Source organism: Melanotaenia boesemani, chromosome 2 (assembly GCF_017639745.1).
Source record: "Melanotaenia boesemani isolate fMelBoe1 chromosome 2, fMelBoe1.pri, whole genome shotgun sequence".
Classification (NCBI taxonomy): Eukaryota; Metazoa; Chordata; class Actinopteri; order Atheriniformes; family Melanotaeniidae; genus Melanotaenia; species Melanotaenia boesemani.
In genome coordinates, this window is record NC_055683.1 from 31,442,509 (window position 1) to 31,459,586 (window position 17,078).

General features: G+C 38.1%; 1 protein-coding gene across 2 annotated transcripts in view; it reads right to left on the reverse strand.

The window, feature by feature from the left end:
- The window catches only part of LOC121633771 (SH3 and cysteine-rich domain-containing protein 2-like), a 28,676-nt gene extending 15,140 nt beyond the window's left edge, over window positions 1–13,536 (reverse strand). For both annotated transcript variants that reach the window (XM_041976023.1, XM_041976014.1), the window contains exons 1-3: window positions 12,983–13,536; window positions 2,457–2,805; window positions 1,198–1,292 (exon numbers count right to left, since the gene is read on the reverse strand). In XM_041976023.1, coding sequence (XP_041831957.1) covers window positions 1,198–1,292; window positions 2,457–2,805; window positions 12,983–13,066 — 528 coding nt within the window. In that variant the 5' untranslated portion in view covers window positions 13,067–13,536. The remainder of the gene's footprint in view (window positions 1–1,197; window positions 1,293–2,456; window positions 2,806–12,982) is intronic.
- Between the last annotated feature and the right edge of the window lie 3,542 nt (window positions 13,537–17,078).

The following is a 17,078-nucleotide window of genomic DNA, read 5'->3' on the forward strand; positions in this document are numbered from 1 at the left end:
TAAATATCCACAACATAGTTCTTGCTTAAAACAGCATAAATTTTTTATATGATTAATTTTTTTTTCTCGTTCAGTGACCCTGTTCTGAGTAACTTTAAGCTTCAGCTGTTTATTAGTGTGACTCTCAGAAAGGTTCTCTAGTGTGTATTGCAGTTATGATACTGACTTCTGTTGTACTACAATGAACCCTTGAGGTAAAGGAAGAAGTATCTGGACACCAAATGAGGTGTTTCAAGAGCAGTTTTCTCTGTGATAAGGAGTGTCTTTGTTGTCAAAGTAAATTATTCAAGTGTCCTTTGTGTAGTAATGCTACCAATCTGTGATATTTGATGCTGGGAGCAAACACCATCTTATCAATGTCCGACATGACCGGCATAGACACTTTCGATGAGTCCAGTGTGAGACGGTTGTTTATGTGTTTTTTCCACTTTGGAGACTAGTTAAGTTCATTGTTGCTCTCATTTTGCTTTTTGGTTAGGTTCCGACAACTAAACTAATCTTGATTTGGCTGTAAACACACTGTCATATAGTTAACCTTGCACATTGAAAAAAGGCTAGGTGCTGTTGGCTTAGCTTAGCACAAAGTCCTAGCCTTATAACAGATAATTCTGAGAACTCATGACTCAGTTTGTGTTACTGACTTTGTCTGAACCCCTTTAGATTTAACACAATATGAGTGATTATGACCATTCTTTCCCAGCCTGGGCAGGTGCAAACATTTATCTTAAATGGGGAGGGTTTTATATGGTAAGGAGAGGAGCACTGTTGGAGCATACTGCTAAATGCTATACATGCTGTTAATATGTCTGGTTGTGTGTCGGGATATTTCGTTTTTCAAATGTAGATAAGGCGTTTTGGCAACCTAAAATGAACAAAGAGGTTATTAGCGCATTTTTGGGCTAGTTTGGCCAACAAAGATGGGTAAACAGAGGAAAACGTCTTGCCTGGATTTGTTTCAAAAATCAACAACCAGAGAGACTCAATTAAACAGGGCCAAGCTTCTCCTGATTTCCAATCTTTCATATTATTTTTTATTTAAGTTTTAAATAATAATGTGGTTTAATAACCTAATGTTTGATATATAGCTTTTAGTCTGTAATACTTGAATAAACAAATTTATTTAGTCAGTAAATAGGCTCAAACATATTACAATGCCATAAATGAGGGCAATAGCAAATTCTTTGCATGTACTCGCACCTTTCCATGACACAGCTGTTGTGATAGTTCTGATGTGCACCACAGGTGAGCAGCCATCTTGCAAGTTTTACACCGCAGAGCTTGTTTGGAGTTTCCTGCAGAGAGGGATAGAGATGAGAAAATAAGGCCAGAGGACACAGACATGGAAGCAGCCTTTAAAAAAGAGATAAAAGCAAAGAAAAAAAAGACAGAAAAACAGCAACAATGGGCTTTAAAAAAAGGTGCATGCAAACAAAGTGGCCTTCAGATCACAGAAGCAGGTTATTTCTCTGCTCAAGTAATCAAGCCTTGTCCTAGTTTTATCAAGCTGGCAGTGCTGACACTAACAGCTTCATAATCAACCGCTCCTCTCCCACAAAAACCTGGAGAGATTGGAAACCAGCTGGAGATATTTCAATCATAATCGATTTGGCAGTGAGTTGTTGAGCTTTCTCATTTCTGATTTCAAGTGTTGGAGTGATAAAAGTCTCTTAAAGATCAAGCTGTTTTCTCCTAATTTCTTTCATAATAAAATAACATCTGTTTATTATGTTTCTAACAATAAGGAGCTTGAGACTCTTTATTTTCTACAACACAAGTGACCGATTCTGAATTAGTTGGGAATGGATATAACATCAACAGGCCACTTATGCAGTAGGGGGAGAATAAAGGAACAAACTAGATGGTTTAATGAAAATAAAGTTTATATTTTATAGAGAAAAATGGATTCTACTTAATCAGCTTAACAGGGACAAAAGAGGCTACACTTTGTTTTAAGACTGCTGATGAGTACAGTTACAATGAAGTGATGCATTACATAAATAAACTCACTATGCATGCAAAAAAAAAAAATAGCACAGATGCAAACACAAGGGAGCAGACTGGAGACTGTAATCAATCATGCTGACAGGAAGTAGATTTAGCAGAAAAAGTGGCTAGTAGCTTATAGAGGCAGTAAATTAGAGATAAAAAGTCATACGTCTGCAATGAAGACAAGCAATCCAGTTTTAATTAAATATGTCTTAGAGTTTTAAAAAAAGGGGAAAATTTTCTCAGTATTTGGTTTATGTCCCAAGTACTCTATGATTAAACAAATAGTTTAATTCAATTAATTTCTGATGGAGAGTTGGATGAGAAAGCTGTCTCATCTTTACAATAAATATGTGACTACAGCCAATGGCCAAAGTTTAATTGATTTAATGAGTTCTGGTGATCATCCCTCTATTAAATGATATAAACAATACTTAGTTTGACACCTGGGGTAGCTTTGAGGACCTTACCCACTATCATGTGCTTGCAGTGCTGGCAGTTGGTTGGCTTGCGAAAGACGTGGTCCTGGAAACAATGGGTAATCTGAGGCCGTGGAGGCTTGGTGGGCAGTGATGGGGAGTGACTGAGAGAGGGGGAATGGGAGGAGATAGAAGGGTTGGGGCTGAGAGATGGTGAAATGGATGGTGAGCGCTCCCCAACAAGAGGAGAACCAGGCGGCAGAGGCGGAGACGGAGGTGGAGGGTCTGTGATGAAGTCTGGGGGCAGGCGAGCATCGCTGTAAGACCTCTGGAAGAAGTTCTCCACACTCTTACTGCGCATCATGGTCTTGAAGGACAGAGAACGTTTTAGTCTCTGGAGCTGCACATACACATGTGCACAGACGGAGACATGGATGGAGGAGGAAAACAGAGAATAAAGACAAGATAAGCAAGAGGCAATAACAAATGTTCAATAGACCCTCAGGACAGCACAAGCAATATCCCGGCATTCATAAACACAATATAAACTGTGCTGAGACATGTACAACACAGAAAAAGGGGAAGACTTATGCAATGCAATATCACCTCATAAGGAAACGACACACCAACAGCAATGCTGCAACAAGGTTCCCCCTTTTCTTATGTTTAACATGGCTGCTTGTGCATTTGGCCCATGGTTAAACAAGATAAGCCTTTTCTCTTTGAGACCACTTGCAGTTAAACAATGATCCCTGCTGAGTGCAAATGTTTTTTCTTTGGTAATGGTGACAGTGGGGGTAAGAGTGATCAAACAAAATAATTTACAGTCCAATCATTTGTAACAGGAATTCATAAGGCCTCACTAATTCTGTATTTTCCTCCTGATATTGTTGCACTTTCATAAATATATGCAATATCACATCAGGTCCAAATCAAACACAATAACACACTGGCAAAAGCTTTTGTCTATTGTTACGGTTTTGGGACCAAGTTAACTTTTTTTTTAATTACCATACTTACAAACGACATAGTTTCTCAGCACCAAGCACTTTATAGTAAGTAGTGTGACCTTTAGATCACAGGAATTGGTGGTTTTCTTATAGTGTGTGGTTTCAGTAATGCCAGCAGGGGATCAAAATGGTCTACTAACGTACTAAAGAATACCTGGGGATGGCTGAGATCACACCACAACCCTTGTATCAGTGGATGAAATTCTCCTTGCTTCTGATGCCAAATTGAATGGATCCAGTATTTCCTTTTTAACTGTGAAGCATTGAAAGGATCACAAAAGCACCCTCACTGCTCCATGGCTCCATTTTGCCTGATTTTGCAAACATTTGCACTACACTTAGTATTCTGTGCATAACCATTTTAGTGCAAAACACAACAAAAGTATGAGGAAAAATTTAAAAAGCATGTCATAAAGGCACATAAGAACATTTAGTTCAGATCTGACCAGTCAAAGTAGTTTTCTTTTTCTTGATCTGATTTTAGTGGGTTCTAAATCCCCAAAACAGTGAAATGGCCCTTTCTCTCTTTCCCCTTAACTACTGAATTGGAAACCACCTTTGGCATCTTGGTGGCCGGAAACAGAAAATGACCTGTTGGGGTTTTGTCTAAGCACAAGCAAGAATTAATGCATTTCCATATGAATTACACATTTTGTTATATGAAATTTCAGCACTTCTTTCCCTTTTGTTCATCATAGATAAGGGATTAAAAAAATAAGTCAAACAAAACATACAGAGATTGTAGATGATGCTGATAACGCCATATGTTTGCAATAAACACACATGACCAAACTCACATATCTGCAACATGAAACATCATTACACTCCATAAATCTGTACTGACCAAACTGCTTGTTGCTGCATTTCAAAAGCAAATCGGTTGACAAACATCACACATGAACTCTAGAGTTGCCTGGCACTGATTGGCCAGATAAAGGCATGTTTCCTGACATTTGTCTGCAGCTCTGTGTACAGCTGATGATGCTAGCCGGACATTCGTCCTCTCTCCTTCATGAAGCAGCAGTGTCAGAGGGTGTGGTTGTGTTGCAGGAGAAGAATGGTTCAACACATACAGAGAGGGGGACAGATAATCAGCGGACCACAGACACTGTGTGTGCACATGCTCCCTCTGTCTGCCTGTCCACGCTCGTTCTGCTCAGCGCCAAACATAATCACTTTACAGGGACATGTTGTTTACAGCTCCACATGTCTGGTAATAAGATATGAAGACAGTTTGTCTATTGGAGTGTGTGTAAGTGTGAAATGGGAGTGGGGGAGTTGTGGAGGAACAAAGAGCGTGACTACATTTGTGCACTCCATATGCTTCCTGCAAAACTCCATTTGTTAAATTTGTCTTCATTAGTGGGATAGAATATTGTTTTCTGCAGTCGGTGCCTCTTTATGATAAAAGTGCACAGCTGTAGCCACTAACCTCATAAAAACTTTGAACAAATTTTTCCCCCCTCCTGTTAGTAGAACATTCTGCATTCCTCAGTGAAAGCAAAGCCATTACAAGCACTCATTCACCTGTCAGTGAAGCTTCTCAGCACACAAGTGTTAGCTGCAGGGATGTGCAGTCTGTCCTCTGTTCTCCTGTTGGATGTATATAAGGAGATAATACCAGTGTGCCAGTTTAGTGTGTTATGTGGATATGTGTATTGTTTTATGTTTATAATATATATCCATACTTCTCCCAAATCACAGTACAAGCTAAATTCTGGACCTGTAACAGGATATATGTGATTGTTTCTGGTATAGTTGGAGTTACTGCAAGCTTTTTTTTTATTATTTTATTCAAAGACTAAAGGGTTTTGAATGATAAATATCAAACTAAAATAACAAACATCAGAACAAAAGTGAAGAACCAATTACTACTTTATGAAGTGATATTAGTCATTAATGAAGAATTAGAGATTTCTCACTTTCTAATAAACAATCGAGATTAGCTCCAAAATTTCACTATTTTTACTTATCAATAAAACGTAACTTACATGATTCATCAAACTCTTCATCAAGTCTCTTTACAAAGAGGTGGTCAGTAGTTTTATCTTGTTTATAGTGCAGTGATTTGATTTCATGTTTTATTTGCAGCATCACTTGAGCCAAGCTCCCTCAATCAGAGTGCTGGCATAACAGCTCCGGCTACACCACATGTCTCAATTACAGCTAATCTAATCATCTGTCAGTGTGTAGACCTAAAAAATGTTCCTGTTAGCCTGTATTTGAGCATCAGCTGAGAGCACCATCCTTGTGAGTCAAAGCCAGGGCGACCTTACGCTTGATGCGGAACATCGATGCACCAATGGCAAGTGGGATGCTGATATGGAGGATGAGTCAGGACCAACGACCTGGAAGCGGTGCACGTGGCCATTGCGACCATCACTGTGACATTTGACCCAACTGAGCAAGAATATATCTTAAGGCCTGATGTCAAATAACAGAATTACCGGCACTAGAAACGCCAGCTCTCTGCCCAGAAAGAGTGAATCTAATTAATAAAACAACAATGATCTGTCGGAAAAAAATTAATAAAGTTAGTATCTTGAGAAAAGAGGCAGCACAAACTGGTCTTCAGGGGTATTTCAAAGCACTTTGACATTGGTTTAACTTCCTCTGAAGTGAGACAATACATCCATTCTTTACATCACTAATTGTCAAGAATGAAACAAGCTTCGCCTCAGAGGACACACCGGTGTGATTTAATCCCACATCAATTCTGATTTTCTGCAATTTCACAATGCCTGTAAATTCTCAACCAACAGTGTTAAAGCACTACACAGACCTCTACACTTCATAAAAATGCATTTCTCCTGAAAAGAACATTCAGGTCAAGTCTTGCCAGCAAAAAAGAAAAGTTTTTTTATGGTTCATAAATGACATCATGCCATGGAAAATGTAAACGTTGCTATATTCTTTACTTCTAACAGTCCTGATCTCCCCGCTCAAGGGCAGAATTTGACAAGTTGTCACATCAGACCTGTAAAAGCTGATGATTCTCCCATCCTCCATCCATACAATTCTCTTGCCGTTCTCACATGTAGCCAGCACGAATGTCACAATTCAGAGCTCCACAGACACATGCAAGAATTGAGAGGCCATGAATCAATGATAAGACTTTCATTTAACTCAAATATGTGTGTCTTGCTTCCTCTGTTAAAATTTAATGAGGCCAGACTGAGATATTTATGGGATGCTCAAGTGTGTCCAGAGGTCAAGACTGAGCTAGACAAGTCTCGTTCCCACTGGGAATGCGATGATAAATACAGCCTGTGTCCACAATATGCTGATGGTATTCAGTGATTTGCTCAGTAAAGAACACAGTAACTTCAGCTGTGTCTTTGTTGAAGTGCACAAAAGTTTAAAATACACACTTTTAAAAACCTGTATTGTTTAGGTAGAGAATGGCTGAGTGTTCATCAGGTTGAAAAAGACTTATCATGCATTCACCTAACATATATATCCACTTCTATATCCACTTGCTGTCAGCAACAGAAGCGAAGAGGAGCTGCAAAAATAACTTACTGAAGCAGATCCACAGCTTTGCCTAATCCACTTATAAATGGCATCAAATTCAAAATTAATTTTCAACAACGTGCATGTATAGATGTATATAATAAGTCATTCATCTGTTTCTGCGTTGACATTACAATGTCCAACCCTGTTCTAGGTGGGGATAGTTCAACCTTAAGAAAGGGACCTGGTGTAAATGCACTGTGAAAGACATTTTTCTGTTTCACTCTAATTCTAGGTCATCAGCAGAGAATGTGGCTTCAGAGGAAATTGTCACCCTCCAGCACCACATGTGTAAAAGGATACACCTATTTACACCTTTGTGTTGTTACTTCAACTGTGAGATTTTCTTATAAAATAATGCACAGCAGCCAAAATCACAGTGATTTCACAAATGTCCACATATGATCAAATTTCTGTTCAAAAAGCTGTCTTCCCATGGAGGGTAAGTGGGCCGGTTTCATGTCCCAAAATTTGTTCTTATGCATGGCAGATAAGAGATGCATAATCACATGCTGCCTCCAGTGTTCTGCTCCTATCACACATGCTTGTACACGCACAATCAATCATAAGCTTATTCACACAGTATCACATGTTCTCTATCTCTGTCTCAGGATTGTTTAACGGAGGAGAAACTCAGTGAAAAAGGAGTGAGGGTTATCTTTTCTGCTCGTGTAGTCTAGACTCCAACATTTCAGCAGCTCACACATTTCATCGTAGTGTCACATCAATAAACATCACACCAGTGAAGGTGTTACATTAATTAATGAAGACCTTGGCCTTCTTCAGCCACAGTCTGCAATCATTAAACTGGTTATGAATCACACAGCAAGCAACTTTGAATGCTAACAAACTTTTTTGTCTTTTTCAGTGCAATTTCAATGCAAGGTTGTCTACTCTGACTTAACCTTAACCCACCCACTGTCTCTATTTTACAACACGTGTGAAAGAATTAACATGCACTGACACGACACACAAAATCTGCTCGAGGCTGGGGTGCTATTTACACACAACTTCATGATATCACGTTGCAGTTCTGTTTAACATACCGTACATCCCGCTTACATCACTCATATCAGTGTCACAAGCCCTTCATCTAAGTAAAAAGTGAAGGGATGGTTTATGAGATTTAAAGTGACCTTAAAAAAGTGCGCGCTTTCAAAGAGCTGTTTGATTCAGAGGTAAACTCTGTGGTTCAGAAAACGGCAGTCACCGGAACTTTGTGTGCTCAAGGTCGATCATTAGCAACATTTTGGCTTCGCTTTGCTGAATTTCTGCAGACTGTGCCCTGTGTGAATGAACAGGTAGATGTTTTTCATTTTTCATCAGGCCAAGAATGAGAAACACTTTCTTTCCCATTTTATGCTGATGGTAACTTCCCCTTCCCCTCAACTTTAAATGGATTAAGAGAGACTTTCATAAGGTCTGTGGATTTTCTCAGAGCTATCAGTGTTACGCAGGCATTCATGGCCCCAAGAGCACACAGAAAATCCTGTTGAATTCCTCTGGCAGCTCCATGAAGTTGACATTTGTGTCTCGAGAGCTTTTGGATGGATTGCTATGAAATGTGGTGCTACCTTTCATTTCCCCCTCGGGATTAAATATTAGATGCTAAAGACATCCAAATTTATGCCTGCTTAACTAAAACAGAATTTCAGGAAGCTATTTATTAGCAGTCTTGTTTACAAGTTTCTCATTTTTAGTGTGAATGTCAAAAAGAAACTTACATGCAGGATTGTTTTGTTTAGGAGAAAGGAAACAGGCAGGAAACATGAGGTTCAGTCCACTCTGGACAAATATGGCTTAAATTTAATTTCATTTTACATTTCAAATTTATTTTGATTTAGTTTGATTGTGGATTAGTCATTAAAACACTTGGTTGGAAACCCAACACTCTCCATGCATAAAACAATATTGTCTCAAGGTAAAACTTTAATCAGCAAACAATGAAAATCATGGTGTTTGTGTTAATGAACGAGCATCAGCCCGACTCTGAAAATAACACATCTCATCATGAGGTTTCTGTTATTTATGTACCATAAATAGGACTCATCTTTAGGAAAGCCAGAAAAAAATAGATTTGTAACGCATTGTCAGCATTATGAGAGCATCTATTTTAACCAAGAAGCTTTCTAACACTAACCAATTAAATTCAGCTGCTTAAACCTAAGCACCGGTTTTTAATGTCTGAACCTTTTAAAGCATTAGCAAAAGCCCATCAGAAAAAGTGCAACATGTATATTTGTGTCCAAAACCTACAGACACCGCTGTAAAAGTGTAGGAATGGTGGGATGGAAACATTTTAAATTGACTGTTGTTTTGAGGAAGCAATGTGACACAAACCTTTGACTTAATGTTTAAATCGGTAACTTTTCACCATTGTTATGCCTAACATGAAACCAACTGCAGCAAAGTAAAGAAGTCAAAGGTTTGTGACTATAATGGATCAGATTTAACCAGAATTAGGTTCCTGTCATAAAGTTCAATGTTCTCCTGCCTTTGTAGAAGCATTTGTACATGCATAACACAAAATATAAAAAAGTTTCAGTTCAAAAAGGAAAACAAAGGTATGTAATGTTATTGGAGCCTTTAAATGTAGAAGTTTCACTCTTCAAGCCTGTATGGCAGTCTCAGAATGAACATGTAAAGTTTTAAAAGGCAAATGCAAAATGATTCTTTTTTTTTTTAGCCAAGAATAGTAGTAATTACACAATTATTGTACTATGTACCAACTTCTGGTGTGAGATTGCACTGATTAGCAACCAAACACTGAAGGAAAGAAACACTTTCATCTGTTTTAGAGCAAGGTATAAAACTTAAGTAACTATATAGAAATTATTTGAACACACAAGATGAACTTTGACAATAATTCAGTCCCATTATGAAGACTTATAAACCTTGTATAAAAGTGGCAATAAATCTTTCCATGTCATTTTTAATTAAATATTGTGGCACTATATTCCTATGAGCAGTTATTTTTGTTTCCACATAGACACAACAAATAGAAAGCTGCATACCAGCAAATAAATTGATTATGTTTTATAAGAGTTTCAGTGAGACTTCTGATTTGCAAAGAGACAGACTGTCTAAACATGCATGTAGTTCAGTGTTCCTGTAAACATTTTAGATTTTAAATACTGCTTTTCCATTCACACTGATACATAAATTTCCCACTAATGTATGTTTAATATGTTGATATATTATAACATATATAATATGTTATATTTTGGTGATGCATCGACTGTGAAAATCCTGGGCTGGTACCAAAATCAAAAATAAATATTATGTCAATGACTGATAACTGATATTAACTGCTGTTGCCATTTATTTGACCTCTTATGCCAGGAAATGATGAAGTGTGCATTACATCAAAAGTAGATCAACAGTTTTTAGGTATTTGATCCCTATGTCACACAAACTTTAACTCTTTTTTAGATGAAGGACCATATTTGTACACTTCCCTGGACATACAAAGTGCACAAAACGTTTTGTAATATCCTCCAATATTATATTAACAGTAATAATAAATTTTTTTGTATTGCGCTTTATATTACAAGGAATCTCAAAGTGCTACAGAAAACAGGAATAAAAAGAATATAAAATGCTATTAAGCAGAAGACTTTTTTAAAAAAGAAAGGTTTTCAACACACTGTTTTCTATGGTTGAAAATGAAAAAGTGTATCACTGTGTGGCTGAAAAAGGGCTACATAAGGACAAATTCATTCATACATACCTTCTTTATAGCCTTTAACATTAAATGATATTTCAGCTTGTTAAGTCATTACCAGCAGACTTATCAGTGCTCAGATGGTTCAAAGAATTCATTGTATATCCTTGAAAAGATAAGCGGGTTTAGCTAATGGATGAAACCACATGACTGCAACATGTCAGATCCTTGTCTGCATTGTCTATTGTTGGTTAACCATGTTATAAAAATGCCAAGCACAGTACCAATTTTCTTTTCTCATATTGCTAAAGCCATTTCATGTGATCAGAACTTAAAATGAAACACTAAACTGAAGAAACTTCTTTCCAGGAAAGGAAGACTTGGCCACAAACTGTATCACTTAAGTAAACATATAGTGTCAGTTTGGAGCTGCAGCAAATAGCTGTTTTCACACTGCAGAGAGTTGCAGCCACCTTTCATCACTGAGCTGGCTGTGTATGTGCTTAGTTAGTCAGGATGAGTTAAGAAAATTGAATGAAGAATCATAAAAAAAGACTCATGGATTAATTAAGGTGTTGTCATCTCCCAGTGGGCAAGCTAACAAATGGGTCAATCAACCAAATAAAAAAGGTGTTTATTAGCCTGTTTTTGCAGTTGTCTGAGCTCACAAACTGGAGACTGAACAGTTTACCCATGCTCCCCTCTCACATGGAAAGCTCCAACAGCATCATCAACAACCCCGAGAGATCAAACAGCTCTCAGCAAAGATCGACACCACTGTCAGCACCACTTACATTTCTGCCAACCATGGCATTATACCAACGCACATTGTTAAGGAGCTGCAGAGAAAGTCAATGCTTCCTCTCCTCTGAGTCCTCTGGCAGAGTTTTCACCTGCTCTTCATTTCTGATACCTATCTATGAGGGAATTTGCTGCTGGTATCGTTCCAATCCAATTAAAATATCATGGACACATGGCTGAGTTTGATTAGATTCTTTCAAAATTGCCCCCTGTGGCAGAGATTTATGTATTAGGGATGGTCTTGATTAAGTGTTTAAAATAGATGATAATAACGTGATTGCATGAATGATTTTTAGTTTTCTGTGGCCACATATATCAGACACACTGAGATTAAGTTTAGTATTCAACAAGATTCCTTAATAGGGTCCATTATTGCTGCAAATTCAAATTGATCCTCAAGTGGCAAACAGCTACTGAAGCCCATTCAAAGGAAGTTCCGGGAGCATAAAGGCTGAAGGTTAATGTCAAATCAATTTCAAACATAGCCCTGAAATTCAACCAGGGCAGCCTCAATCGATTGGAAGTGTAGGTGCAGATAACCAGGCAGATGAGTTTGTTATATAGGATGCAATGTGGTTTAGCCAATGCAGGTGAATCATGCGAACACAAATCAGTCCTGTCTGCAAACAAATCCCCTGATTTTCTTTGGAAGCAGCTGGCAATGAGTGGGAAGCTGGAGTGGATCGCCCTGGAGTAAGTGGTGATAAAATAGCCTACAACAATGTCAACTTGACATCTCACAGAGGACATCAAATATTTAGTTGAAGCACAGAGGCAGTCGCAGGAGTGTCACTTCACTTCAAACGTGCCATCAGCACACATGTGTTTGTGTGTGTGCAGCAACAAGAATCATGAGCTGGAGACAGACTTCAATAAGAAAAAAGTTGTGTATAGTCTACTAATGAATCAAGTGTCCTTCCATGAAAAGGCAGGCAGTGGTAAAGCTTCCACAGCTCTTGGAGGCCATTCTTGAAATCTCTATACAACTGAGACAACTAATCAAATTAAAGACGAAAGACACTTTGTAAGGATTTGAAGCTCAGGGAGGCAGAATGTGCAGAAAAATTATCTGCTTCTGCATATGGGTCAATATGCGCGTATTAGCAGCTGGCATTTATGCACATTAGCAGTGCAGGAGAGAGTAAATTTTTGAAGCAATGAACAACAATTTACACACAAAAACATTAAAATGAATCTGCCATTATCTGTAAATCCACTAAAAAAGAGCTATTTAAATTTAGTTTATAAATTGTGTGTGTGAGATTTGTTTAAGAGAGAGACGCACAGGAGACAGTATGACATCAGACTTACGTGTGAGGTTACACCTAGTGACGCAGTCATTAGAATACAACCGCATTTGTGAAGACCTGCCATCGCCGTTACATAAACCCGTGGAAAAATACAATCAGACAACTAAATCATAGAGGCATTAAACATTTGACTATTTGCCCTCAGCTCATGGAGCACTCTACAAAGTTCACTACTTGATGAATGTGTCTTATTTCAGCTTTTCTTACGCAGAGATCCGTAGATGCAGAGATTATCTTAAGATAGGTGCTGTTTGAAAAGTCAAAACTGTGGGTACTTGCCTTGGATGTCATGGGCTGGATGGGTATGTTGCTTGGGGACCGCTGGAGCTGCGAGTCGCTCTCCATTTCACTATTCTCTGTCATCACTGATGCTAAAGAACCGTTTACGATTAAAGATGCAAAAAAGACAAAGAAAAAAGTTTGAACTCAAGCTGTATCCAGTCGGCAGGAAATCTCCGGCTTAGTCTGCGCAAAAGAGAGCGTGTCTGGTCCACATGAGAAAGATTAGTGCGCGCTGCTGCTGCAAGGTGGTTAAATTAGAGATTTGGGTAACCCATAAATAAGCCCATTTAGCTATAACTTATTCATCTTGCCACAAGTATTCAGTACAAGCTCGAAGCTCGCTTCTGGACAGACTGATGCCGTCCACTTAAGCACACCGGGAAGCTCCAATGTGGCACAATTCCGTCCTCCAAGTACAAAAAAAAAAAAAAAAAAAAATCAAATCAAAATCGCTGCGTAAGTATCAAATAAATAACTGTAGTCCAGCATGTGATCTGGATTATACTGGTTGCAAATTCTAAGTCATCTGTGATCTTCACTACAGCACAGACTTGAATTTAAGCGCAATCAGAGGCACGCCTCTCCGCGCGTTTAGGGCGCACGATTGGGGGATTTTTTTTTTTTTTTTTTTTTTTTTTTTACAGCTAATTCAGGACTCACAGAGACTAAATCAACATTCTCGGGAATGGACGAAAGCTTTTTACATCTAAATATAGAACAGCGTACAATTTGAGAAGAGAGCGCTGATTTTCTCCATAAGATCCTGTCTGTTTGTCATAAATGCAGGAGCAGCTCCCGAAAAGCCAACCAGCACAGCCTTTTATTTGTGTCAAAGCTGCTCCATTTAATTCTGATGTGTCGTCCTTGGGGTACCATAATAGTTTAAAATAGTATCTGTAACTGTGAAAGATACAGATAATAGAGACCAAACAGATGAATGTGAAAGCATGAAAGACACAAAGCCAAAAGGAGACTGCCTGCTCAGTGAAACTGAAGCAAAAATACCCACAATGACTCTTGGTTTATTTCTGAGTTTTGAGCAGCAATGTAACCATATTTTTACTCATCAAGCTTCCCTTTCTTTTGCTGTAGTGAATGCAGAAGCTGATTGTGCTGCCCTGCAAAGTTAGAGCTCCAAATAAAGTAGCTGCAGTAAGGTTAAAGTAAATCTGCTACCACAGATTTTAAATTCACTCCCAAATGCCTTCACCAGACTCTTGCAAGAGGGCACCTATTGATTGTTCCCACTTAAAAGCTCTTTGAACAGAAGAACAAAAAAACCAAGGTTGTACACACGTCCATGAGTTTTTCTATGAACATACTGAAGGTAAAAGACAGGGAGCTTGAAGGTAATATTGGCATTTTTAAGTGAGTTCCATTCAAATAAAGAGCAATGCACTTTTAAATATGATTAAATTTTTTATTTTCATTCATATTTTATTATCTGCTCTGCCTTATTTCACCAAATCTTGACATCAAAGTTTGCTCAAAGCTGTCAGAAAGTCTTTGGGCGTGGGTGTGTTGGAGAAAAGACACAGAAAAAGAAGACAAAGAGAGAGCCCCGGTTAACATTAATTTTAACTTCACTCTGAGCCAGAGCACAGCAAGTAGCAGGGCTCACTGCTGAAAGGCACACTCTACAGAAAAAAAGAGGTTAAAATGACTTAACAAAACCAAAAAAAACAAAGTGAAGTTAAAAATAAATAGAAGAGCACAATGTCTTGGTGTGTGATGAGCTGTGTTCTGGTCGGTTTGTGTTCAAAGTCAGAAAACAGAGAGAGAGAAACTAAATGAGGGAAACATAGATGTCAATTTAATATTCTCCTTCTGTGCCAACCTCCTTTCATCCTATGCGTGAAACCCCAGGTCCCAGAACACTCCAGCTAAAAATGAACATTAAAACAGGAGTGCACACACGTGGATCTCTCATCATTTAGAGATGGAGGGGGGTGGGGGGGGACACTGGAGGATGAGTGGAACTAAATGAGTCTCATGTGGCGGAAGACAGGTCCCAGCCGTGACAGCAGTCGTCATGGTGCAGCCACAGGACCAGAGCTGCTGCTCTTTCCACTGGGATAAATTGATACTGATTGTTGATCTGTGCTTCTTCCTCAGACATGTGAACATCAGCAAAAAACTACAAAGACTTGACTCTGCAGCTCATGGAGCAAGAGACTCACATTTCAAACCTGCAGTTACCAGTTTGCGATCTCTTCTCTGCTTTGTACTATATATATATATATGATATTTCCAAGTGGGGGGGGGGGCTGTCCTATGGTCTGACTAATCAAAAGTTTATATTTACTTTAGTTTGGAAACCACTGACTTAAAAGTAAACAGCCCCCCCCCCCCAGGTTTCATTAGTCATGGTCCATGATGCATTAGTGCAACCAGGATTTATAACTTGCACATTTGTGTTGGTTTATAATTATATTTTTAGTTTTAGAGCAGAATGTGTCACCGCAGAGCAGAAAAGGTCTTCCTTCTTCCAGTAAGACAATTTCAAACCGCATTCTGCACGTTACAGCACGTTATTAACTCCTTAAGCCTCTGCCATATGTTCAGATTAAAAAAATGTATAAAAAGACAGAGAGATCCAAGGAAAATGAAGAAGTGTCTCACAATAAGATTATGTCTGTCTTTGATGTCTAGGGACACCTAGTAACCTGAGAACATATTCCTAATATAAAATTTAATATGTTTCTATGCCTGTAATCAAATTTTAATTTCTATCCTCAACTGTTTTTCCCCCCTATTTGACATAAACTGTCCTATTTCAGCATAACACCACACTAACAATCATTTATTGCATAGTTGCTTACAATGTTTGCACTAAAACACACTATAGGTCTTACAGGGTCTTTCTAAGGTCTTTGGGCAATAGTGGCCGCCCAGAATCATCACAAACTGAAAAAATCTATTAGCAACTTAAATCATGCACTGAGTAGGTGGAAATCATTTTACTTTCGACCAAGTGTTATCAACACAGCTAATGCATAAATATTGTGGCCCAAATTGTGACATGTTGCCAATGTTAAATCTTAAATAAGCAATTAAATGAAAAAAAAAAGTTTAAGCTTCTATGTTGTAAATTAAATGTTTTAAAGTATTTAAAAATCATTATATTCAGTTTCAGTTAAGTAAATATGAATTCAGTACTATGCTCCATCTTGATTTTTTTGATTATTGCTGATTTCGGTGGAAATTCATTGACAAAAACAGATTTATTATTTGAAAAGTTGAATACTTGTTTATTGGCTGCCTCAGTTGTGGTATTTAAGTTTTTTCTGTGACAGGGAAATATGACAGCAGCATTTTCGTAGATAATTACATATACTTCCTTAGCTAAAATTTGCTTAAATTAGGTTTACTTAAAATTTTCCCATTTGTAAAACAAATCATTTAGACTCACTGAATAGCTGAGTCAGTCCTGGAACATTAAAACCAGGAAAGGCATGCAGGGTTTATTATAACTGGCTTTTTACTGCCATCTACTGCTGAACTGTTAAACCACCATTAAACAGCAATGAGAATTGAAGACAAGTCTTAATAATATAGGTATATATTTATTCATACGTACATATTTATTCATATTGGTTAATGGTAAAAAAAAAAAAAAAAAAAGAAAAAAAAAGACAAAAAAGGAAAAGATTTACAGTAATTATATGAACTACAGTCATTGTCAAAACTTTTTGAAATTTCTCAGGTGCCAATCTACCATCAACACAGGCACACTGTAGATTCACCTCCCGCCCTCCAGTGTTTGGAACCAGACATGTCATAAAACAAGCTGGTCCAGAGCGCAACAGCCCAACTTCCATGTAATCTGGTGGGGCGCCTGACACGCAGACATGCAGGCGTTTGATACTGTGGAGAAAAATATGTCATGTTTTGCTGCTTGAAGCTTGTAGTGTATTTTCTGAGAAGGACTGATGATGGTGATTTCTTCTGTACATATGAAAACCTTCTGGCAGAGGCTAAAAAGCATGTTAGATGCAAAGGTGATTCATGATGAGGGCAATCAGGTGTTACATCCAGGCTCATAATCTAAATCCTCTGACATTTCCCTTTTCCTTGAGTTAACCGCCCTAAC